This window comes from Misgurnus anguillicaudatus, chromosome 13 (assembly GCF_027580225.2).
Source record: "Misgurnus anguillicaudatus chromosome 13, ASM2758022v2, whole genome shotgun sequence".
NCBI classification, from domain to species: domain Eukaryota; kingdom Metazoa; phylum Chordata; class Actinopteri; order Cypriniformes; family Cobitidae; genus Misgurnus; species Misgurnus anguillicaudatus.
This window is the reverse complement of record NC_073349.2, coordinates 22,564,165-22,589,562: the sequence shown is the minus strand read 5'-3', so window position 1 is coordinate 22,589,562 and position 25,398 is coordinate 22,564,165. Positions and strand designations below refer to the sequence as shown.

General features: G+C 39.1%; 2 protein-coding genes and 1 long non-coding RNA gene across 5 annotated transcripts in view; 1 reads left to right on the top strand and 2 right to left on the bottom strand.

The window, feature by feature from the left end:
• LOC129431177 (uncharacterized) overlaps positions 1–2,271 on the bottom strand; it is a 28,420-nt gene extending 26,149 nt beyond the window's left edge. Inside the window, exon 1 of the long non-coding RNA XR_008639753.2 lies at positions 2,134–2,271. This is a non-coding gene — a long non-coding RNA (uncharacterized lncRNA). The remainder of the gene's footprint in view (positions 1–2,133) is intronic.
• Positions 2,190–6,136, top strand: pcmtd2a (protein-L-isoaspartate (D-aspartate) O-methyltransferase domain containing 2a). The gene is made up of 6 exons (XM_055188939.2): positions 2,190–2,432; positions 3,635–3,957; positions 4,097–4,199; positions 4,296–4,467; positions 4,550–4,673; positions 4,783–6,136. Exons 2-6 carry the CDS (start codon positions 3,651–3,653, stop codon positions 5,205–5,207), a joined length of 1,131 nt encoding a protein of 376 aa, XP_055044914.1. The 5' UTR covers positions 2,190–2,432; positions 3,635–3,650; the 3' UTR covers positions 5,208–6,136.
• A 503-nt stretch (positions 6,137–6,639) lies between these two features.
• asxl1 (ASXL transcriptional regulator 1) lies at positions 6,640–25,139 on the bottom strand. Of its 3 annotated transcripts, XM_055188929.2 has the most exons (12): positions 24,593–25,139; positions 21,515–21,608; positions 19,018–19,127; positions 17,344–17,494; positions 16,167–16,240; positions 13,512–13,596; positions 12,791–12,910; positions 11,875–12,041; positions 11,692–11,788; positions 11,475–11,580; positions 10,451–11,381; positions 6,640–10,331 (listed from the first exon to the last, which is right to left on the bottom strand). In XM_055188929.2, exons 1-12 carry the CDS (start codon positions 24,647–24,649, stop codon positions 7,284–7,286), a joined length of 5,040 nt encoding a protein of 1,679 aa, XP_055044904.2. In that variant the 5' UTR covers positions 24,650–25,139; the 3' UTR covers positions 6,640–7,283. The 3 variants fall into 3 exon arrangements, with proteins under 3 accessions (XP_055044904.2, XP_055044905.2, XP_055044902.2); XM_055188930.2 differs by lacking the exon at positions 12,791–12,910 and having other exon boundaries at positions 24,593–24,751; XM_055188927.2 differs by lacking the exons at positions 21,515–21,608; positions 24,593–25,139 and having other exon boundaries at positions 6,640–10,325; positions 19,018–19,168.
• Positions 25,140–25,398: the final 259 nt, after the last annotated feature.

The window sequence follows — 25,398 nt, the reverse complement described above, 5'->3', positions numbered from 1 at the left end:
TCGTCTCATATTTGGTGTAAATGTGCTCTTGTTCCATTCAGTAATATTTATCGTATTTGAGAACATAGATTGCACTTCCATGAATAGTTTGTAGTTCCATCGTCATGTGATTATTGTAATTTATTATGATTATTATTATTATTATTACCGCTATTTAACTTGGGTCCTTGAACTGTATACATTTAATTTATTATTTATTCATGTTAAGGTTTATTTTGTTTATTTATGAATTAATCAGTGTCTATTTATGGACTTAATTTATTTCACAAAACAAGATTCTATACACAGCGTTTAAACAGTTATTAAGAGGAGAAACATTGCCCTTCTGTGCTGTGAAAGAGGCAATATTTTAAGAATATGAACAGCAAATTGTTTTATAAACCTTACTATTTATTTTAAAGGCAGAGATTTATAATCTCATTTTTTAAGTGCAAATATTTTCTACCTAACGATTTTTATATTGTTTTTTAATATTCTGCTTTATTTAATGAGTTCTGTTTTCCATAAAAGTATTTTGACACCCTCCAGAGTGAAGTGGGTTGAACAGATATGATGTATTTATTGTTATTTATTTAGTATTTAAGAACAAATTGAATGGAGATCCTGTTGCATATTTATTTTGTAAATGTCTCTGTGTTAGTGGTGGCTGCATATGGATAGTCTTTGCCCATATTGTTGATAAAATAAATGGGAATTCTATCACCTACAACAGAATGTGTCTTATATTTTGTTTTTGTGACGTAATTGTGTAAAAACAGGCTTGTATTTAACACTAGTCCCATGACATATTGATGATATTTATCAAACCAGAGATCACAGATTCCCTAATTCCTTCAGAAGGATACTTGGCTGACCCCTACTGGATACAAAGCGACTCATTCGAAAGGCTTAACGTTTAAAATATATTTTATATTTGTCTGTATTTGACTAGATATCTAGCCCTGTATTTTTAATATTGACAAAATCGTGTTAATATTCGATCAAAGTACAAACTGACTTACTTTTAGTGTGCATACACTTTCCTTTAAAGGAATAGTTCACTTCAAAATGAAAACTCTGCCATCATTTACTCATCCTCATGTTGTTTTTAAATCTGTATGAGTTTCTTTTTCTGATAACCACAAAAGAAGATATTTTGAGAAATGATGGCAAACACACAGCAGTAAGTGATCATAGATTTCCATAGTAGGAATAAAAAATATGATGGAATTTAATGGATCACCTGTGTGTCATTTATCACAATACTTCCAAAATATATTTTTCCTGCTATAGAAGTCAATGGTCACTTACTGCTGTGCGTTTACCATCATTTCTCAAAATAACTTCTTTTGTGTTCATCAGAGAAAAAAAATTCATACAGGTAAAGAACAACATGAGGATGAGTAAATGATGACAGAATTTTCATTTTAAAGTGAACTATCCCTTTAAGATATTTAAAATGATTTCTAGTTTATATTGTTATATTAAATATTACACTGCAAAAAATTATTTTCAAGAAAAAAATTCTTATTTTTATTGAAAATAAGACAAAAAAATACTATCTAAAAATCTTAAAATAAGATGCTTTTTCTTGATGAGCGGAACGACCCAGGAAAATAAGTCTAGTTTTAAGACCAAAAATATCAAATTAAAATGATTTTGTGCATAAAACAGGCTGAAGAATCTGGCAATGGGGTAAGCAAAAAAACTTGAAAATTTTTCTTGAACACTAAATTCAAGAAAAATTTGCTTACGCCAAGGGCAGATTTTTTTTGCTTGTTTTATGCACAAAATCACTTAAATATGATATTTTTGGTCTAAAAACTAGACTTCTTTTCTTGGGTCGTTTTGCTCATCAAGAAAAAGCATCTTAATTTAAGAATTTTTCGATATTTTTACTGAAAACAAGATAAAAACACCAAGACATTTTTTTCTTAAAAATAATTTTTTACAGTGTAGTAATATTAAATAACGGTGTTCATGTAACTCATTTGGTAGGGCATTGATAAATTATACAACAATTGATTAAATTAAATTGATAAGATTAAAAAACTGTATTAAATTTAAATTATCATATTTAAATAAACCTTTATACAGTAACAAAACAAAACAATACAGTATTTTAATATCACTGTGTATAAATATAAGGGATACCCATGTGCTCGTCGTGGCCCAAATTCCAGTTCGTCTGCGTGACGTCAGAGAGAGTCAGCTGGGCAATGTTTACATCCAGCAGTGCTCGCGGTCTGCGTTTATGAACAGAAGCTGAGATATAAAACAACCGAAGTGGATTAGCTAAACGGACAATATTCGTTCAGCCACATTCATTGCGTTCAAGTTCGGTTACGCTTGGTCGACTGTAAAGTCGTCGAGGTTCTGTGACGAGTTTAAAATATAACCAATACTCTATTTCTCCTGTCTTTGCCGTCATTTCCCCCCACTTTCCTTTGCAGGTAAGGCAAATTACATTTAACCAGTCGTGTTTGCTATCATACATATTATACAATTCAACAAATTCACGCTTAAATCGACTAGAAGTACATTTTCTGATGCCTCTCGTTTTAACTAGCAGTCTCGCTTGCACAATAAACGACGAGTCGTGATTTAAAATCACTGGCTTTAATGTGTTTTTATGTCTGTATGGGAGAAAGTGTCCGGATGTTCAACACAAACATGTGGCCGTGTACAACAATAGGTGCGTGCGCGCTGCGCAAAGCGATACGCGTATGATATCACAGTACCGCGAGAGCGATTCGAAAGCTGGGCTGTAGAATCGCTCTCGCGGTACTTCGACGATCAGTTTGCGCAGCAAGGCATGAAGTCGAACATGCATGTGAATTTGGCGAATGGCGCAGCTGCATTTAAACGCGCGGTGATTGGTGGGGCTGTTCCTCACATCTGCGTTTTCTGCCACAGAGTCTCCGGGGAAGCTTTAAAGTTTACAGCAGAACAGCGCCACCGTCCGCGCACTGCTCAAACATAGTTTTTTTTGGGCCTCAGAATGCATGCTTGTAATTGGATTATAGATGTAAAAATGCTATTGATTAAATAGAATATTACAACTAGTTAGGTTAAGTTTAAGTCATTTTGAATTTCTTACAAATTCATTGAGTCTTCATAATGCAATTATCCCTTATTGTCAGATTTGCAGATTTACAGTAGGCTAAATACATACCAGTACAGGTGGTTTAGATATAAGGAATAACCTTATGAAATATATAGAATTTAAATAAAGAAAGTAATTTTTTAAGAGAGCACAAGCAATTTTGAGGTTTAATGATAAAATGGTCTTATAATCTTAAAGGGGCCATGTCACAAGACTTTTTAAGATTTAAAAATTTCTTTGGTGGCCCCAGAGAACACATGTGAAGTTTTAGCTCAAAATACCATATAGATAATTTATTATAACATGTTAAAATTGACACTTTGTAGGTGCGAGCAAAAATGTGACGTTTTGGGTGTGTCCTTTAAAATGCAAATGAGCTGATGAAATTCAAACACTGATCGCAATGATGGTGGTTTGTTGCAATTGAAACTCAATTGTGCTTTGAATTATCTCTGCACTAAATGTTTGTGCCGTTGTTGGATACTGCAGATTAAGGGGCGGTATTATTATAATAAGATCTCCTTATGACATCATAATGTTTTCCTGTAGGCTATATAAGGCTAAAATGGGAGGCGCAGTCAGTGCTGGTGAGGACAACGACGAGTTGATTGACAACCTGAAAGAGGCTCAGTACATTCGCTCTGATCTAGTCGAACATGCATTCAGAGCTATTGATCGTGCCGATTACTATCTGGAGGAGTTTCGTGACAGTGCCTACAAGGATCTGGCCTGGAGACATGGCAACATCCACCTTTCTGCACCTTGTATCTACTCTGAGGTGATGGAGGCCCTGGATCTACAGCCTGGCCTGTCGTTTCTCAACCTTGGCAGTGGTACGGGCTATCTCAGCACCATGGTGGGACTTATACTGGGTAAGTTAATAAAAATGTGGATGCTATGAGTTTTTCACCTGATTTAGGTCCAACTAATGTTATTGATTTTGAATAGCAAATTCTAGTAGTTTGTTGCAGTAACAAAAATGAAGAGTTGTGCATTCTGTCTCATTTTCAGGACCATTTGGTGTGAATCATGGTGTTGAATTGCATGAAGATGTTATTGAGTATGCTTATCAGAAACTGGACTTCTTTATCAAGACAAGTCATAGTTTTGACAGGTGAATTACCTTTACGCTTCACGAATACTCATTTTTACGTTTAGGTGTTCAGTGTATTGTGCATTTTTCTTCAATCACATGTATCTTTTGGTCTAGGTTTGATTTCTGTGAACCTTCCTTTGTGGTGGGTAACTGTCTGGAGATTGCCCCCGAATCTAAGCAGTATGACAGGGTTTACTGCGGCGCAGGGGTCCAGAAAGAACATGAGGATTACATGAGGAAGTTGTTGAAAGTTGGGGGTATCCTAGTATTGCCACTGGAAGAAAAGGTGAATGATCTAACTAATCGTACAATGCTCGTTGGCTATTCAAAGGGAGAAATTTTATCTATTGATATTTGTAATTTTCCAGCTTACTAAAATTACTCGGACAGGATATAACACATGGGAGACGAGAAAGATAATTGCTGTATCCTTTGCACCACTTGTGCTCCCAAAACACAGGGAAAATGGCAAACCAAGAGCGGTGTCATTGCGTAAGTTGTGTACACACATGGTTTGGTCTCAGACTTCAGCTCCTCCATTGTATAGTTGAATGAATGCAAAATATTTGGTCAAAAATATTTTGTGTTTCATGTTCCCCAGCTGTCATGTTTGAGGTGCGGAGTCTCCAGGATTTGGCTCGCATCAGCATCCGTCAGATTCTGAAGAAATCTGGGTCTGGATCCATGCCCCTACCCAGGAGAACTGGATCCAAGAGAAGAAATAACCTGAGACATAAACGAGAGCCCCGCGATACCGCTCTGCTTACCAACAGTTATTTATTTATGAGTCGCCTGATCCCTGGACCCATGGATAACAACAACAACCAGTCAGCATCAGACAACGAAGATGATGATGAAGACTGCAGGAGGGCGTTTGAACAAGAGGAGAGAGAGGAGAACGGGAGGAGGAAGGAGGGCAGTGTTTTGGTGTCAGAGATTCCATTAAACATCTTGCGGGAGAGGATCCTCAGTCTGCCTTTGCCGGAGCCTCTCAAAATGTATCTTCTTTACTACAGAGAGAAGTAGACAACATTTCCTAGTGTTGCACTGTCACCATCAAACCCTGACAAGTCAACCACTTTCTTTCAAAATCACGTCATTCCCTTAACTAATAAAAACTTGTATAGTTATCAGCTTACCACTTGTCACCTCATTTATAGTAAAAGATTTATCTTTGATGTGAACGGTTATGTCAAGGTTTTAAACGTTTTCTGGATTCAAAGAGTACTAACAAGCGCCACAAAATCATGTCAGTTGTGTTGAGTGACTTACAAATGAATACAGAAGAACCAACATTTATTATGAAACAATTACACGTGTGTTAAGTCCAAAAGTTTTTGTGTATTAATATTTTATGTTTGTAAACTTGTCCATTTTTACAGCTGTTATATCCAATTGTATTCCTCTGGTGTATAAATTTGTATAATCAAGTCTTATTTGTGTAATTTATTACACTTATATTATGTGAATACAAACACAAGTGTAAAAACGTTGAGTGTCTAACAATCAGTGATGACAAATTTAAGAAATTATACTTGAAGTGTTTCGCCAGTTTTAAATGGTTTTGCATTTTATTTTGATTAATTTATTTTGTACTGTATTTGTTTATATTAGTAAATGCATTAGCTAAAACGAATAAACAATGAACAATGCAGCTACAGCAATTACTAAACTTAATTCACAATGAACTAACATGCATAACTATATTGGCATTAACAAAGATTAATCAACTAAAACAAAAACTACTATGTTAGGTAATGCATTTACTGCTTATGCATTTAATGTTAACAAATATAACCTTATTGTAAAGGGTTACAAACAACTTTTTTAATGGTGCTCCTAATTATTCTTTGTCTGCAGGATGTGCACATTGTTCAGTGATGCAGAATGCACAAATTAGAAAAAGTTTTACTTTTATAGTTGCTGTCACACTAAACTCTTTATTCTAAAAATGGCATACGTCCCTTTGAGCTTCATCTTTTGTACTGTACGAATCTATTGTTAACAAATCATCTTTCATCTATAACAATGTTAGGGGAAAATGTTCTGTTATCTCACATTTGCTTATTACCTATATTACTTTACCATGCAAATGAGTGTAAATGTGGTAAATAAATAACACTAAGGTGTATTCTAGACAATACCAAGTACAGAATGATTTGTAGGAGGCGGTTTCTAAATATGGAGAACATAACATTATTAACATTACAACATAATGGAGGTAATTCAGAGACATAAATATACATTAAGAGTCTCTGGTATGTATGTGGAACATAGATTAAATATTAGTTTATATAACTATACTAAGTCTTTCTGTCGACATGAGATACATCCTCAATGGGTAACATTTAAAAAGATATTGTCTGCATATACAAAAACAAATATATTCTTGTTTTTGTATGAGTTTATAATGTATGCATTTCTGATAAAACAACAAAAAATGTCCAAAGAGAGAAAATCCGCTCTGTTTCAGCTTTATTAGATTTGAATACTGTGCTTAACTGCCAAGTACAGACTGGACTTCACTTTGGATAAGTAAATAAAAAATGAAAACCAAAAAAGTGAATTCACTTACAAAATAACAAATGTCACTTTCTTGTTTAATGATTAAAAAAATATTTCTTTGCAAGACATAACACACAAAATTCTCTCAAAGCTCTCTTTACAGAGAGGCGTCCGGAGAAGAAAACAAACAGTAACGTCACCATCTTCACACTGAACTGATGACTGGTGTCAAAGTAGATGAGGTAAATGTTTTGTTGGGGAAAAGAAAGGCACAATTTACAATCAACTGTGCCATGTATATTCACGTAATAATACCAATAATAATAATAATAATAATAACAATATTATTGTGATCATAATAATAATAACACCATAACAGCAATAGAAAAAATATGCAACAAAAATACAGACTGTTTTATCTTACAAGTAATCTTCCAGCCCTACTGTATTTCAATACTCAAGAGTCCTGCCTCTTATGTGCTCACCAGAGTCCGAGACTTCCTGTGGTATCTAACCACCAACAAAGGACTAGAATGTCTGAAATAGCCAACGCATTTGCTCTGACCAATGGGCTCAGTATGGAGAAGCTGCATCGAACTATCTGACCACCAGACATGATACACACAGTTTGGAGGGGCCAATGCAATCATCATGGCAGAAAGCACCACAGCCCTGGCACATGATCATGGCCTTAAGTCGACAGGAACACTTTAGAGCCACTTCCTCTGCAGCACTGTCTGCAAAGGCCTGAATGCTAAGTGTGGCATTCTGAACTCCACCACTGTTTACACTCATGCGTGGCCTTATCTGCAACACACCGTCAGCTAAACTTCGAGAGAAGCCACTACCGTCCACCACAGAAACGTTAGCCGTATAACTGAAGCTGGTTGAGGACCCACTGCTGATTCCACCACCACTCTGCTGGAGTTTTGGTAGCTTGCCATATAGCTGATATGGTAGATTAGAGGCAGATGAGGAAGGGGAGGAGGAGATCGGGGAGACTGAGGTGTCTGTTTGGCGGGCATAGGTATTTTTTACTTGTTCTTTCTTGGCCATTCTGCTAAGAGACATTTCCATATTTAGTAGTCCTTCAATAGCTCCACCTCCTCCCCCACCTCCATGAAAATTGTCCAGAGTGTTCAGAACCTCCTTTTTGGTTATTACAACAGATGTAGTACTGCCACTAATAGGAGCAGGTGAATTTTTGGCAAGAGCTTGTTGGCACGAGGGACGCAATGAGACCTCATTTTTAACTGTAGCTATAGGAGAGAGCTGTTGCTGATATGTCTGAGGTGGTTGGGGTTTGGATGGGCGCCAGTTAATCTTGACAGTAGGTACAACCTCAGAAGGACAAAGGTCTCCATGTGGAGGCGAGGGAGCATCGGGTGTGGTTCTTAACACAGACTGGGAGAGATTGTTAGGATGCTGTTGAAAGCTAGCCGGCCTCTCCTGAGTTTCACCCCGTTGAGGCTGAGGTCCAGGGTGCTCTTTAATGACAGCTGATTCATAAACTGAAGTATTCTGAGAGTTTGTATCCTTTGAGGCCCTGGCAGAAGAGTTTGTGGGGAGGGATGTTATGACAGGTACTGCTCCTGGGGGCACTGCCCCTCCTAGTTGTTGTGGACCAAACTGATTTGTGGATCTTGTGTTAATTTCCTCAAACAAGCAAGCCATTCGTGAAGAAGCAGAACCCGGTGGAGAAGATCCAAAGTTCCGAATGGGTCCAGGAGACACTCGAGCTGATTGCGCTTTGTGCTGAAACTCAGAGCCACCAGGTTCCGTGGGCCCTCCTGTCTCAGATGGGCCTCTAAAACGTAAACCTGGGTTTCTTGGAGGTCCCCCAGGTTGAAGACTGGCTGAATTACCTGCAAGGGCACCTGGGAGTCGATTTATTTCCAGTTTGCTGACAGAGTGAGGTTGGGGTAAGACCTTCTCTAAAGGTAGGCTGCCTTGAAGAAGCTGGGTGACAAGAGGATTGTTGGCCTCTACGGACGAAACTGTCCGAGATAAACCTTGAACTCTTCTGCCAGATGGAGTAAGTGCAGAGTTTTTTAATCCATAATCCTCTACAGGCCCTCTGCTGAGAACTCTGGTTTCATCTTCTGTCTGGACAAACAGTTTACTACCATTGCTGTTATCATTCAGCCGTAGATTTCGGATTTGGTCCCTTTCTACTTGTGACAGATATGCTTGTACTTGGGCTTGAGAGGGGACAGTGGCAGTTTTGTCTTGAACATGGTTTATGGCAGGGGTGCAAATTGTATGCTGCTTAAGAGGCTGAATCACTGGCTGGTTTGGCAAACCATTAGGAAAGCGAGCTTGAATGACAGTTTGAGTATTGGTGGGGTTAGATACATGGGCTTGTATAACTGGTTGCTGGTGCTGGGGAGGATTTAACACTGATGAAGGAAGACAGTTTGGGTTCTGAATGACAGGTTGATTCTGTAATTTTGTATTCTGAGCCTGCATGCCGTTACCATCCATTCGTGTTGGAGGCCAGTCTAGTGCTTCATCTTCTTGAGTTTCATTTTCAAAATCTGATGCAGTCTCTGTTGAATCACTGTGTACTCCAGTGTCTTCCTCACCAGGATTACCTGGTAGACAGGGTAGAGAGTTTGATTCATACTTGGCATCAGCATCACTTCCCCCGTTCTTATGTTCATGTAACAATCCCTCTCTCACAGAATGCTCTTCATTATTTTCTACCCATCCATTTTGGGCCGTAACAACTGTCTCTTTGGGAAATTTCAAGTCTGAGCCATGCTGGATAACTCCAGTTGTCCCTGGGTGGTGCTCACCACTATTCTGTTCACCTTCCCAGGGTTGAGAAGAAGCTGCCAGGGTCCTGATGACATCCACACCCTGGGCACCAAATCTTGGCAGCGAATCTGGTATAGAGGTGGGCACTAAAGAAATGGCATCATTTGATGATGAGGTACAGATAGGGGTAGTTGTTCTACTCTCACTGGACTCCTCGCCTCTCCCTTCTTGATGACTGCAAAACGACTCTGGCTCACTTGGCGTAGGCACTGGGGTGTCTAAGGTCTGTTCTGAGGCTTTGTCACTTGGGCAGGCAGTCACCTCTTCCACTCCACAAATATCCTCAACCTGGTCTTGGGACACAGGACTGTCCGTTGCAGGTGGTGATAGTGTAAGAGTTTTCGGAGACTCTGATGGTGGCAGAGATTGGTTTGAAGACACAGATGAGGGAGATGGTGCGGTCAGTGGGGTAGAGGCCTGAGGCTGATCTGATGAATCTACACTGGATAACTGTAGTTGTGATCCAGACGAATGAGAGCTTGCAGGCGATTCCTGGTCCTCCAATTCAACTCTTCCTCCTCCTCCTCCTCCTGGTTCAATGGGACCTGGGTGCTCTCTCGAACGCCTCCCGCTGGAGCGATCCGGTATCCCAGTACCACCCCCCGCGCCGCTCCCCCCAGGCCCTCCCCCATCCCCAGAGGCTGCAACAGCAGCAGCGGCTTCCCGCTGGGCACGGGCTTGCTGGGCACGGGCCTTGATGTCCGCCAGGGTGCGCGCCCCCGTCCCAGAGCGCCGCGACCCTTCGTTGGGGGGGACGATGCGGGGACAGATTTGGTACGTTGGCGGCCCCTTGACCCAGGGCGGTTTGATCCGGGACAGCTGTATCTAGTGAAATGGGAATAAAACACACATAATGAGATACTAAGGAACATTGATTAAAACAATTACAAACACATAAAAAAAACTAAAAAGTTATTACAGATAAACTCAAGGGTTCACCATACCCGGATTGGCGGGACCTTGGGCTCCTCTGTTGTAGGCTGTGGCTTTTCTGAGTGCACACAGTCAACTGTGTTACGAAAGGACTGACGCTCATCCAGCCGCGCCCTTTTCTCGGGAAAGCTGGTGAAGGCCTGGGACTCGTCTGGCCTCCTCTTTTGCTCTTTGAGCTGAATAGCTGGGCTTGCTGTGGAGGGACTGGCTGCTGGGCTGCTCTCTCTGCTGCTTGCACCTGTGCCTGCTGTGCCAGTGGTAATGACTGAAGCTTCATCATCCAGTGGGTCAGTGACAACAGCAGCAGTGGAAGAGGAGGAGGAGGAGGAAGAAGAAGAGTCTGAACTTGCAACAAAGGCCTGTCTGTCTGAGGCAGAGGAGGGAGATGAAGAAGGGGATGATGACGACGATGTTGAAGAGGAGGAAGAGGAAGGAGAGGATGTGGATGCAACAACTGGTTCAGCTACTTCAGGCAACGGGGGTATAGCAGCTTCTGGTTCTACTTCTGGTTCGTCGCAGGTTGAGCTTGCGGAGGCTGGAGGAGGGGTAGGTACAGGAACAGGGGAGGGCACCTCCTCTACAGAAAGGTTTTCTTCCGGACCTTCCAGTCCAAGTTCTGTTTGGAGGACCACTTCTCCCTGAACGGTTGTGGCTTCTGGGACTGGTGATGCAACTGATGGTACAATGTCTGCAGGTATGTTGCTTTCTGTTGGTTCTGCTGATGGTACAGGGGCAGCCGGTGTTTTGCTAAGGGTGCGTCGAGCCCTACGTCTGAGGTCAGCCCGTGAACGCCGTCTGATACGGCCCTCCCTCCGTCTTCTTCCAACACTTCGTCTTTTGGGTGTAGCCACTGCGGCAGAGCTCGACTCTAGAACTGCCCCTGCAACATCTCCTGGATCACTCATTGTGAGCTTTAATGATTCCTCTCTAGTCAGGCCAGACCTAAAAAAAACAAATACATTTTTTTTTAATTAAGCTCTGGAGAATGTTGAATTATGACTAAGATTAAGTTACTTTTATTTAAGACTATCAAACCTTTGGCCATGGTACTCCTCAAAGAATTTCTCCTTCCATGCCTCTACTTTCTTCTCCTTTTCCATCTCTTGCCTGAAGCGAACCTGCATCTCATGTGTGAACTCACCTTCAATTAAGCAACAATATTTTCTTTTTTTTATTCATTTTATATATTTACCATTGTCAGAGAAACACATAAAATCACACTGCAATATCTGTTGAACAGTAGAAGACTTACCCTCAGCTAGCCGCTCTTTCCAGCTTTGAGATGCATGAGTGAAGAATTCATTATTGAGCGCTGAGCTGCTTAGCCGAGCAAGACCATCAGGGCCAACCTACGCATTACGGGCCAAGAGTTCAGTTGAGAAAACAATATCATAGGAAGAGATGAATTAAAAAAATAACAATCTTTAACACATACCTGTCTGTCGACTTCAGGGAGAAGCTGAAGAAGTTGCTGCTGGGAATGAGAGGGGAAAGCAGCAAACGTGCGTGTGTTGATGAGAGCACGAATGTTCGTGTTGACCAAGATTGAGCCAGGTGTCTCGAAATCCACCTCCACACCTCCTCGGTTTCTCTTCATTGGACCTGTAAATACAGTGCAGTATTAAGTATACAACTCATGGTTAAATGTGGCCTATGGATTTCTGCATGCAAAGACAATCTTCATAGTTTTTCACTGGTCTGCAGACACATGCATTCAAAACCAGTGAATATATGATGAACCTGTTAATAAACATGCATAATAAGTTCAATTATCCTGTTTTACCCAGAGTTTGTAAAGCAAAACTCTAGGTAAAGCACGTTGTTTGAGCCCCACATTAGCTGTTGAGATTTTAAATTAAACAAGCGTTGCCTCAGGCTTGAGATCCAGTTATGCAAATAACGAAAACATATTGTCCAGTAACATAACAAAAAAAAGGTAAAGATAATTCAAACAGACTCTCTGTAGGCTGATTTAACCATGTAACCGCTATAGAATCAAAAGTTGTATGCTTGCAGATACGTTTAGGTTTGAAAGTCACTGCTCAATTTTATAAGCATTCAACACACTATTTACTATATACTTTTAATTATTGCAGATTTGCAGAGAGCAACACAAGATTCACATAGCATCAAGGCAAACAAGCAGACTCTACTCTTTTGCATCCACCCATCCACTAAAGATAATAACTTAGTGAACTAATTGTTTATTTACATACATTCCTTTTCTAGATGACAACGTAATACCTGGGGGGCAGGTGAGGAGGATTCCCTAAAAATAACTGATGTTCTTAGGGACAGTAAGAAGCTTGGGGATCATTTTTAAATTGTCCTTGGGATTTCATCCTCTGTACCTGAACGAAGGCCACGCATGCTCTTGAAGTGCTGGGTGCGTTTCCAGCCCAGCTCCGAGCGGGTACGGAGAGCGGGGCCTGGACCCCCCCTAGAACCTTCCCTGCGCCTCCCCGCTGCTCCTGAGGGTAAAGGTTGGGGAGGATGAAGGCTGATAAGACTTCTCTAAGAACGGGTGAGTGTGGGTAGGGCAGCTGAGGCATGAAGACTAGTTGCACTACAAAGGCCAAAGTGACAGGCAAAGGTTTGGCATGTGCGTGAAACACGAAAGTCAAAGGGACGAATATCCCAAGGCACAGAGATAAAGAGCGAGAGGGGTGAATGGATATCTTTAAGGTGCAAATGCAAAGCAGATATCCGAGGGTAAAAGTGCAGGACTGACAAGACAAACCAGAAATGCGGCTCACACATTGAGGGGTATTGACTCTCAAGTGACAAATACGTCAGTGGCTTCTAGAAAAAAAATGCTGTTTTAGTGCAAACTTAACCAAGGAAAAGATGAGGCGGATGGCAACAGGACTGTGGGAAAACTGCTCTTAAGATAACTGCACTTTAAATGATTAGAGAGCGTCAGTGCGTAAAATTAAAAACACTGTCAGGCCACTGAGATTAAAGAGCATCCACAGTCAGAGGGAGCAGGTATACAAACCACTGCAGAGTGGGGAGAAAACAAAAAGAAAAGGAGGAAAAGGAAGGGCGAGCAAGAAAAAGAGCTATCGTAACCTGATGGGACGTGTTCCCCGTTGACCTTGAGAGGAGTGAGCACTACACGGGGCATCATCACAGCTTTCTTCCTCTGCCTGCCTGACTGTAAGAGATGGGAGAAATAATCATGAGCAGCACACAAACACAGACTTGGAAAACAATGGCATGCTCATGAGGAGATGTTAAGATGAAAATGCATTTGATGATTGACAAAATCTTTTAACTACATATATCCTGCATTAAATTATAAAACCATTAAATTCTAAGGGGACGGACAGCGTGCAACCTTATGTGTCCACTGGTGTGGAGTGAGTCAAGAAAAGCAGGCATTTTCATTTCACTTTTTATGTGAGCCGAGCGACTGGCATACACAGGGGATTGATAGTAGAGTGGACCAAGCAGTAAAAACATCAGGACGTTGATAAATGTTGAACTTTTATGCAAACAAGAAGCGAAAATGGCAAGCGGCAGCAATTCATTATGAAGGTAGTGGTGAAGGTGGTACTCATAAGCATTTTAAAACTTGCTGATAGTGCTGGAGTTTCTGCTAGATTTAGAACTTAAATCACATTGTTACATATTTCTATATTTAAGTCAGATTTTAAATTATTATTTTTAAAAGTTTGCACTCAGTTGCACCCATAATATATACTGTGGATATTTATGGTTTAAATTTTTCCAACTGTATATTATAAATGAAAAGCAAACTACGGTGACCGGGAAGGGACCAGCACGTTTCACTTAGTTTCATTGTGACCACAGCATTTCAACTTGTGGCAATGTGAAAATATGTAGTGGCCACGAAATATTCATTAAACCATAGTATGTTAAGGGCACAAGTATGTTAACTCGTGGGAACGTGAAAATATGCCGTGGCCACTAGATAATTTTGTCGAGGTAACTTAATGTCTAAAAGGGGTCATAGTGTGAAAATCTGACTTTTTCCATGTTCAAGTGCAATAATTGGGTCCCCAGTGCTTCTATCAACATAGAAAACGTGAAAAATATCAACCCAGTAACCATTTTTGCAAGCATGTGAAAAATTAGGTCGTTCAAATTTTGCCTGTTTTGTGATGTAGGTAGCAAGGCCATTTACAATAATACCACACCCAGGGTTCCTACACAATTTTCATTTAAAAATTCCATACTTTTTCAGTCTTCCCTACAGATTTCTCCGACCATATTTAACTTGTTCTGATAAATTGTTTTAAATTCAACTCCTAACAAATATGTTACATTCTAAAAATTTTGTATTGGCATTTTTGCCTTTTATTAGGATAGGAAAGTAGCTAGACAGGAAGTGAGGTGGGAGGGGGGGGGGGGGGGGGGAGTCCATGAGCCAGGACTCGAACTCGGGTCTCCCGAAACACAACAACGCTACATGGCTTTAAGAACTCCACCATTTACTTATTTTTTTCCTCAAAAATTTTAAGTCTTTGGCTAACCAGGCTTTATATTAAGGATTGGCAAACCAGCCCTTGGAAAACTTGCATTTTCCCATTTTGTTTGCCGTGAAGTCCACACTTAAATGTAAAAATCAAGGACAATGTTCCAGGTGTTTTTTTAGTCAAGCAGTTTGAGATAGGGGTGCTGCAATGGCAATTGCCGCCTAACAACGTAACAACCAATCACTGCAGACCTCCAGCAGATCAAGTGTAAAAACAATCTTTTGGCAGTGGTGGCAGACTGATCCAAACTCTATGAAAAAACGGTTGTATATATATAATATATATTTATTATATACATTTAGAAATTCTTAATTTTATAATTAGAAAATGAAATAGTGACAATAGTCTGGAAACGTGAATATTTTTCCATACTCCGATTTATTTTTTCCATATTTTTCCAGACCTGGAAATTACTCAAATCAAATTACAAACTTTTCCAAACCCGTAGGAACCCTGCAACCCTTAATCTGCACGGCACTGCCATTTAGTGCAGAGAGAAAAAAAATTAATTAACCGTACAATTGAGTTTCAATTGCAACAAACCACCTTCATTGTGATCAGTGTTTGCATTTCATTAGCTCATTTGCATTTTAAAGGATGCACACCCAAAACCGGCACATTTTTGCTCGGACGTAAAAATCGGGATTTTTAACATGCTACAATAAATTATCTGGGGGGTATTTTAAGCTAAAACTTCACATAAGTACTCTGGTGACACCAAAGACTTATATTACATATTAAAAAAAATCTCATGATATGACCCCTTTAATGTCGTGTCCACAACAAAACTAAGTGAACCGCACAGGTCCCTTCCCGGTCACCGTAATAAACCCTTAAACCAGGCATTAAAGGAAAGAGTGATGCACATTTACAGTAAATGATTTTATAAGCAGCAAATGACCAGATTAAGATCTGACCATATCAAACCAAGAAATTCCCTGACCAGAAGTACAAAAGGTCTTAATCATGAAAAAATTAGTCAGCGAAACCTGCTGGCTTTTCTTGATCTGACTCACAAAGTCAACTGTACTACACCAATGAATCATTTTTCACACAGTGACATCATGCATTCTGTAAACTAGATGTAAAAATGACTGATGGAGACGACGTATGTATGATGAAAAGAAATTGAGTGCTGTGTTTAGAAATCCGTTCTTGAAGGGTCCTGCATGTAAGAATTAGACGATGGTGATGAATGAATATAAAAGTTAGGCACTGCAGGTACCTGTGAGGAGCGACTCAGTCTGGTCTGTGGTTCTGTGGAGCAAGATGCACTGGAAGAGGTCTCATCCACAGAGGCTGGAACAAAAAAAGGAAACCAGCAGAGCACCTGTCAATCATTTCTGCTCAGGAAATGTTATTTAAAATTATTCACATTGCATTTTGTTGGAAAACACTGCGGGCACATTTTAGAGGATGAGTCCTAGTCCTGGCACCTGAACAAATAAATAAAACCCTGCTAAACAAGCAATAACAAATAAAATCACTGTTTTAAGTGTAAAACTCAATATTTGATCAGACACGACATCATACAGGAGCATAGCACCATGTTTACTGGATATATGTTACATGTACAATTATAAATGTGTTAGCACATTACAATATCATACATCTATGAATGCATCCCTTTTTTACATACACATGTTATAAAAGGCAGGCGGTATGTGGCGAATACTGTGCAATATCCGGTAAGCATGTTTGCTAGCTTTCTATTGTAAAGTCTGTCAAAATGCACAATGGTATTGCAAGCTTTACGTTAAGCTGTTATATATACAGAGAAATAGTTTTTGCTTTTGGGAAATAGTACTAGTGTAAATGATCGAGTAATAATAAAAATGTAATAGCTTGAAACAAAATATATGGTACATGCTGTCATTCATATCAGACACCAAATCAGCAAATGAGAAAACATCACAAGTAATTTGCAAAACAAGGCCTGATTGGTAAAATGCATTACAATGATAGTTTCAGAGACACACCGCTAAATCTGAAAAAAGATTTTGCTGTCTAAAAAAGAATGAAGGGAATCTTCAAATGCCATGAATATGTAAAACACTGTGAATGTAACAATACACTCGTTTAAGGCGTGATTTCACGCCACACAAATACACATACTAAAATACTCTCATCTAGGTCACTGCTGGATGTGTCATGTGCTACAGTATCCATGGCAACGCACACATCCAAAGCAAAAAAAGAAATCAATGTCTCTCAGGCACTGCATGCTTCTTAAGCGCAGGGTATTTAATGCTCATTTGGAATCAAAGCTTTTTTTAAATGAAAAGATGGGGCCGCTACCATCCAGAGCTTTTATACGCTTCTTTAACTTAAAAGCCTACAAAATAGGCAGAATGAATCAATGTGTGAGACAAAGTAACGAAAAGAATGAAGAGTCCACAAACCATCATTTTCACCACTAGCAGCAGCCGTCTCCGTGGAGTCACAGCTCTCCTGCTCCACCCCTTCTGCTGCTGCCGTGGATGATGTCGGCGTGCCGGCCATATCTCCAGATTCACCTGCTGTCGGGCTCTTTGTCCACTGTAGGGCATTTTTCTATGGGGAAAAGAAAGACATAAGAACATACTCTGGTGTGGTTATTAAGATGCAATCAGACGGTCGGGGCAAACCGCTCTGAGAACATTTACAAACAGTTACGGTAAGGAAAGGTTACGGTTATCTTCCCACTTCGACATGTCTACAAATAATTTCTCAGCATGGTTGTCTAACCTAAATGATAGAATTTACATGTGGCAGACAATTTGATCCAAAGCGACATACAGTGCATTACAAAAAAATATTTTTTTATTGGATAAATATTCCCTGGGTTAAAACCCATGACCTTTTGAGCCGCTAATACAATGCTCTACCACTGAGCTATACATGCGTATAGCATGCATGTTGTGAGGTCACCGCTCAGGATTGTTCAATTGTCTGTTGCCAGGCTACAAGTTTCTTTCTGTAGCTGGTAAAGTGTATTTCTTGAGGAAAGTAAATAAAAAGATAATAATCATACTCCATAACGTGCTCGCTATTTACATTGCATAACATCTGTAAACTCTTGTGTTACCAAGGCAACAACTAAATCGCATGCTCCTGTATAGCTCAGTCATGCAGCATTGTATTAGCAACCCAAAAGGTCATGGGGTCAAACCCTGGGAACACGGTACACCTTGTACAGCGTTCCCACACCTTAGTTAACTTCAAATTCAAGGAGCTTTCAAGGACTTCCAGGTCCAATACCCTCAAATTCAAGGACTAAATTTGGGGACACATTCCAAGTGAGAGCAAGGTTACATCGTGCTACCTTTTAAGATACATTATTACAGTTCCTTTTTGAGGTTACTCGCCCTGCATCACTGCGGTGACACTTTGGAGACGCCTCCAGGGGTAAGTGCGTCCGAATGTGTATATCAAATTCGACCAATGGTGAGGCTAAACGACAAACACAGGGTGACGTGGGAGTCAGGAAGTATACGGCATTACAGGGACGCAGGAAGTATGGCAAGGGAGACACAGCGTCCCTTCTCAGGGAACAACAGTTACATACATAACCCGAGACGTTTTCATATGTCAAACACAACTATGCAAAAAAGCATTTTGGTATGAATTTGCATGCAGAAGATACAAGCATTTAAAGCAAACAGTTTAGCATGTGTCCTTAAAAATCTAGAATTTGTATGATATTATCCTACACTACACAGGGAATAATATGGATTTTTTTTCCGGAAAACTTCTTGCATAAAATAGATTCAAGCACTTTCAATTACCTGTATCTATGCATGTATATTTTTTAAAACTTCCCAGGGCCTTGAATTTTTTTCGCCAGATTCACAAACTTTCAAGGATCCGTGGGAACCCTGCTTGTAATACACTGCAAGTCACTTTGGGTAAAAGCGTGTCGTCAAATGCATAAATGTACATTTGTATTACATTCCCAAGAAAGCCATTATCACAGACCACAGTGAAAAAATGAAACTATATCCGTGATGACTCGGTCGAATCGGCACAGAATGGGTTACACAACGAGAAGGGTTGAGTGAATGAGTTTGTGCTAGAGACATTCATGGTTTCTTTACCTTTAAGGTAAACAGGCTCATCCTTCCAGGCAGCTTGAAAAAAATACTGTTCTTAACTCGATCTCCTCTGACCTGAGAGTGAAGCATGGTGACCAGGCAGGCCAGTGGGGCTGTGCCACTTCAGAAGAAAAGACAGAATACAGGTGAAAAAAGTGATGCCAAATGTCCAGGTTGGAAAATAATGTATTTCCGGGTAAAATCTCAGGGGGCTAAAGCTCTTCTGGTCTGTATTAAGTCATAGCAAACGTACTTTACCAATGGGAATTAGCGAGTAATATAGATTGGTAAAAGACATTTTATTGTTATAATATTATGTATTACACACTTCACAGTGCTATAATACAAAACGTACTTAGTTTTGAGCTTTCTCGACATTAAAATACCTCCAACATGAAGCAGTGGTTCCTATAGACATTGCTGTGTTCTAAAAGCTTTTCAGGGATTTTACTCTGAATATTCACACACATGGATTTACAGTACCACACATAATGATTTTAATCCTAACCTTGATACTACAGTCTGTTATCATCACTTCAGGAGTGCATTTAGCATGAGCTGATGCTGAGGATTAGACATAACACAAGGAATAAATTAACTTGTGTTTTATTTGTATAGATCGCAATTTAATTGTAAATCAAAATAATGTAAATATGTAACTTCACATAGTTCTATACATATTTGTTTACATTTGTTTGTATGTGTTTTTACTAATCATTTGAAGTACCATCTTAAACTACTAGAAAGCTTACATTTCAAAGCACAGCTGCGCAATGACAATAAAGATGCTATTTTCTATAAATACAGAATAATGTGCAATAAAAATAACTGATAGAGTTATTGTCAGGTAAAATACAAATACAAAAATGCTTATATAGCATGTCAATCATTGCTTTTTTAAATTACATTATGTTCCGATAAAAAAAAAAAAAAAAAAAAAAAAAAAAATTATATATATATATATATATATATATATATATATATATATATATATATATATATATATATATATATATATATATATATATATATATATATATATATATATATAGCAAAGCAAAAATAATTAAATCAATTGTCTATATAAAATTACCACCATACCAATAAAAGTGCTGCTCAGTGTTATTTTATAGGACTACTTAACTAGCTCAGATTTTTTTTCATCGGGTTTTATTGTATTATACTGTTTTTGTACATAAATATGCATGTAATCCCTGGAAAACTATATAAAACGTAGGTCAAAGCTATCTTTTGTGTCCTGCTTTTAAACTTTGCGGTTTCTTTATCATGATTCTGAAATATGTCGCCCTCACAATGATATGAAGAAAATGAAGAAAATACACACGTTTGTTACATAACAATGGGAAGTAAGCTAAAACGTTTTCAAGATATATTAACAAAACACCCAATGTCTAAGTATGACCAAGTTTAAGCATGACCTGTCACCGCTAAAACCTAAGGTGGCCGAAAAATCACAAACTTGCATATTACGGCTACATGACAAATGTAAACAAAGGTGGATTATCGAAGTTTTGTTTTTAGGATCTATTCTGAGTCATTTAGATTTGTTGGAGTACATGGCATTTAAAGTTGGCACGATTTCTTAAAACGCTTTGGAAAAGGAAGTCGGGCCGACTACCAAAACACACTTGCAGCCAATCAACAGTAATGGGCATGTCTACTAAAACGACATCAATGCCTGGGATGCGTATGTGTGGGGCGTGTTATCAAAAGAAGGTCCAGATTCTATTGGGGTAGGGGTGTGTTTGTTTAGGTGATTTAAAATGTCAACATTGGCAGCGAGCATATAGACCATTTCATCGGACGCAGGTGCATTGACGTGATTACAGAACTTTACTTCCGGTTTCTGTTTGTTTAATGGTCTGACTAGGGGCTAAAATTAACTCTGGAACAAATACCTTGTCAAAAATAACAAATGTTTTGGTTTCCTAAAGACAGGGGGCGACGACGATCATGAATCACCACTATGTGAAGGGAGGTTTGGCAGTCAGTTTGTAGTTAACATTTTTGCATTATAGCACACATTTTAAACAGCAATGTTAGCTCAGTGTCTTTTTTTGTCTTTTAGCTATAAAATATAAACTAAAGGTAATCTACTTTTTGTTTATTTTGCTTGTTATCATACATAAACTACTCTAAAAGGACTGTTGATATTGATTCTTAGCGGAGTTTACCGAAGCTACGCATGTTCCACGAAAGCTGTTTGTTTATGTTGTTACTGCTGTGACCGTCTATAAACTAATCTTCTCTCAATCGTTTTGACAGTGCTACGATCAATAGCTTTTAGCCCCCTGAATGAAAATGCGGAAGTGGTCGTGCACAAATGCAATTTAATACATCTCACCTTCTGTTTTGTGATTGAGGAGGTTCAAGAAAAAGAAAAACAAAAATGCATGTTAAAGACATAATCCAAACTATTAAATGCATTGTTATTGTAATCAATAAATGGTAATACATCTGTGTGGTAAATAAAATTAACTTTTACCAGACCTCATTTCTTTGAGCCCCTTTGTTTGGATGACGTGCAGAATCTGTTTAGGTGTCATTGGGGCATCGGAAAAGTTCTCCAGAACCTGCAAGCAGTCAAAAACAAATCAACTCTACAACAAACAAGTAACTTAACTTTATCAGTACAACCCACATGCCATAATTTTATAAGACATAATTTAATTTATAATGCGATAATTTTATAAGTGTTAGTTTCAATAAGGCACAGCTTTTCTCCATCACAAAATACACATTGTTTCAGCAAGCATAATTCTCAAATAGAAGAACTACATCCACTTTTGCACAAAATCCATCCTGGCATTAGTGCACAAGAACGGCAACCCTTTCCTTGTTTGGTTGCTTACATAGGAAGTACTGCACCAGAACCAAAAACTTTTAAACAGGAAACAGAACAGCACAACGTTATTTTGATACACTTAATTATAAAATCCCAGATGCACTTCCTGCAAGGAAGCAGTACATGTAGCCATGAAAAATGTCAAGCTGTAAGAACTTCATAACACGTGTTATGAGACAGACCTCCTAGTTATTTATAACACGGCCCAGCCTAGTAGGCACCCAAGCTCATGTGTACATAATGCAATTGAAAGAAATGGTGCATTTATGCACTGCTTCTGAAGAGTCATGCATTTTGCGAACCTTGTCTCTATTTCTCCCATCTAAGCTATTTCATTGTGCCGAACAGAATGAAATTAAACTTCACTACAATTCAGAAAGCAGACATAATTTCTAAAATGTATGTGCAATTAAATGAGTGAACATACAGATGAATGTCCGATGCCAACTCACCAAAACAACTAATACATACATTAGGGATGTGTCTTTGTTAAAGAACAAAGGGTAAAGTTGATCTTTTAAGCCATCTCATATCAAGCAATTTTTTAAAGTGCATGGATCTGTGGAATAAAGACATATCAAACTGGGCAAGGAGTTGAAGGTACAAAAGCAAGTTTAATTATGGGGTAATAAAAAAAAATCTGCATGAAAAAGCTCTGATTCTCATTTTCCTTTTGTTCCACGAAACACCCAATTTATTCCAAAAGGATGCATTATTAAAAATAGCCAAAAAGAACCACAAGGAAACAAACCATGGCTTTACTCAAATACGGGTAAATTGGCCAAAAATCCCATCAGAACTAATGAGAGCCTTATTTTATTTCACACAGATACCCTGATACAGTCATCCGTCTTTCCAATTCAGCAAGAAAGCCTACATACACGGCACGACAATAATCTCAAGGAAGGAACCATGGTGAATGACCAGAAACACCAAAATAGGTGACATGCTTCACACTTCCTATTCGGGTATATCACCTAGATGATCTGATATTCCTTCACCTAGAGCTTAAGCGTCCGGTTTCATCTTAACAGGAGAAATGATTCCTGAAGATGTCATTTTACACCACATTTTTTATTTCAAAGTTATTACATAACACTGTAATACTCTTCACGATAGATTCCAATAAAAGAAATGTGCACCTGCATCCCTGACACTAAATATATGGTATTGCAGGTATTGAACTGTCTGCCTGTATTCTGTGTATATAAAAAGTATTTGCAAAACAATCTGTTTAGGTGCGAGTCTGCCCACATCTCCTTGGTGTGGCTGTCCCATTGCTATATGAATGAAGCTGGTAAGTTCTTCTTTTTGGTTCCAAACATGTTCATGCCTGCTTCCCAAGTACCTTATGTTCAAAACTGCATGCAATACCTGCAAAATAACACAGTCTGAAATTTTTTGAGGTGGTATGACTTGTGTTTGTAACCTTTAGTACATTACATGCATATTAGAGAATTGTAAAAAGATGTCAGTGGTGGGAGGTGCACGGTTGCCGAGTGATCCACATCTATATTTACTTATATCTAACGGAGTTTGTAGTTTCAGCTATTTTTCCTAATCTTAAACATATCAAAATCAAATCAAAAACCAGTTTTTGGAAACGATCTGGCTTCTTTGTGCACAGCTGTCACTGAAAAAACACAACAAAGAAAGAAAGAGATAATGACTATAACCACCCAAAATTGGCTGAAACCCTAGAATTCAACCGCAAAGACATATTTGTATTTGACACTTGTATCCATCAAAGTCTAAATAGCATTTACAGAGTACTGTGACACCACACAATACACCACTGACATGAAGACTACAGGTCAGACATACAAAAGGGTAATTTCTCTGTAAACATGATCTAACTTAAATGCAAGCCTTGGCTTTTTAATGAATTTGATGGCAAAAAGAAACCATGACGACGCAGCATCTATACACAAGTGAAAAACAGCAGGATCATGCATCATTCACATAAAGCAATATAATCTGTAGACATACAGCCTACAGGACTACAAACCAATAAACATACGAACAACAGTGAGAAGAATAAAGATAATGCATAGTTGTTACATTCACTCATTGCATGAGATTAATCGTTTTAGATTTTATGGTAGGTTTGCGTTACAGATACGAGATATACATGCAGAAAATTAACATAAGATCAATGGATCACACCAACGTAATATGATAACCGGCCTAGCATTATATCAACCTCTGCTTAAAACAAGAAACCCAACGGGTATTGAAGGTACACTAGGTTTTCCTTTATTAAAATTAGTCTTTAAAGACAACATATATACTACTTTAAATAGAAATACTTCGTATTTCAAGTATAACCCATAGCTCTGAGGAAAAAGAAGCCCCGCAAACAAAGGGTCAAACAGGCAGAGCTGCTAATACGCTAGGCTATCAGCGAACCGGGCTCTTTCATTCAAAGGAGACACATACACTAGAAATGTACGCTTGTGTTGTCAATAAGGGAGGTCCTGGCACCGTGGATAAAAAACAGTTGTACGCATAAGCAAACACTGGTTTATGAAACTACACCACACATTCAATCTAGCTACGCAAACAGCAGCCGAGACGCGAGCATGTGTCCAAGCCGAAAACAGCTCGAGCCCTGCGCGAGACAGCTTTGTTCGCGGCTCCCATTCGACACCCTAAACCTCAGGCAAGGGGATTAAAACACTGTCATTACGTTCAAATTATTAAAAATATTACCATACGAGCTGCTTCTGCCCATGTACGCTCCTTCTTTCTCTTTTGTTTGTCCTTCATTTCCTCAACGTTGTCTCGCGGCTGCGGGTTTTCTGCAGAAGGCTCAGCTCTAGTCGGCGGATATGAAACGCGTGCGTGATATACGGCAAACCCGCTAGCGTGCTAGGCTAGCTAAAAGGTCTTTAATTTCCTTCGACTCTCAAGATGAAAATGTATTCGCGTTTCCGTTAAAACACTTATCAAAAAGGTAATCCGTTGCTGTTGCAGAGCAGCAGAAGCGATGTGTGCGCAGTCCGAGGAGTTTTTGTAACGTACTGGTGGTTAGATTGTGGTAAACATAGGCAGGGCAGAGAACAGGCAAGCCCCAGCAGCCACTACTAACGCCTTTGGCATACTGCAGGAAATCCTCACTTTGGAATGCAAGACGAGGAGAACACAACAACGAGGTCAAAGGTCAAACACACTGCAGGAATGCAACACAAAAACAATCCTTCCCATCCCCCTCTTTACTCGCTCATACAGCCACGGCTCATCTGACGCATCTGACGGGCTGAGAGGCCACGCCCATTGTTATGTGCGGCGAGATCAAGCGTTACTTCATTTAAATAAAAGACAGCAGTGCACGGGCATCGCCCCAAAACACTTTACGAAATATTTTTGTTTATTTTTTTTCAACATGTTTAGAGCAAAGTCGAATGGATTAAATAAACTACCAATCAAAAACGTTATATTTAAAAATGTTAATTAAAGTAAAACAACGGGTCAGCATCAATCACACATTGCTATACCCAATGTACCCAATAAAAGTA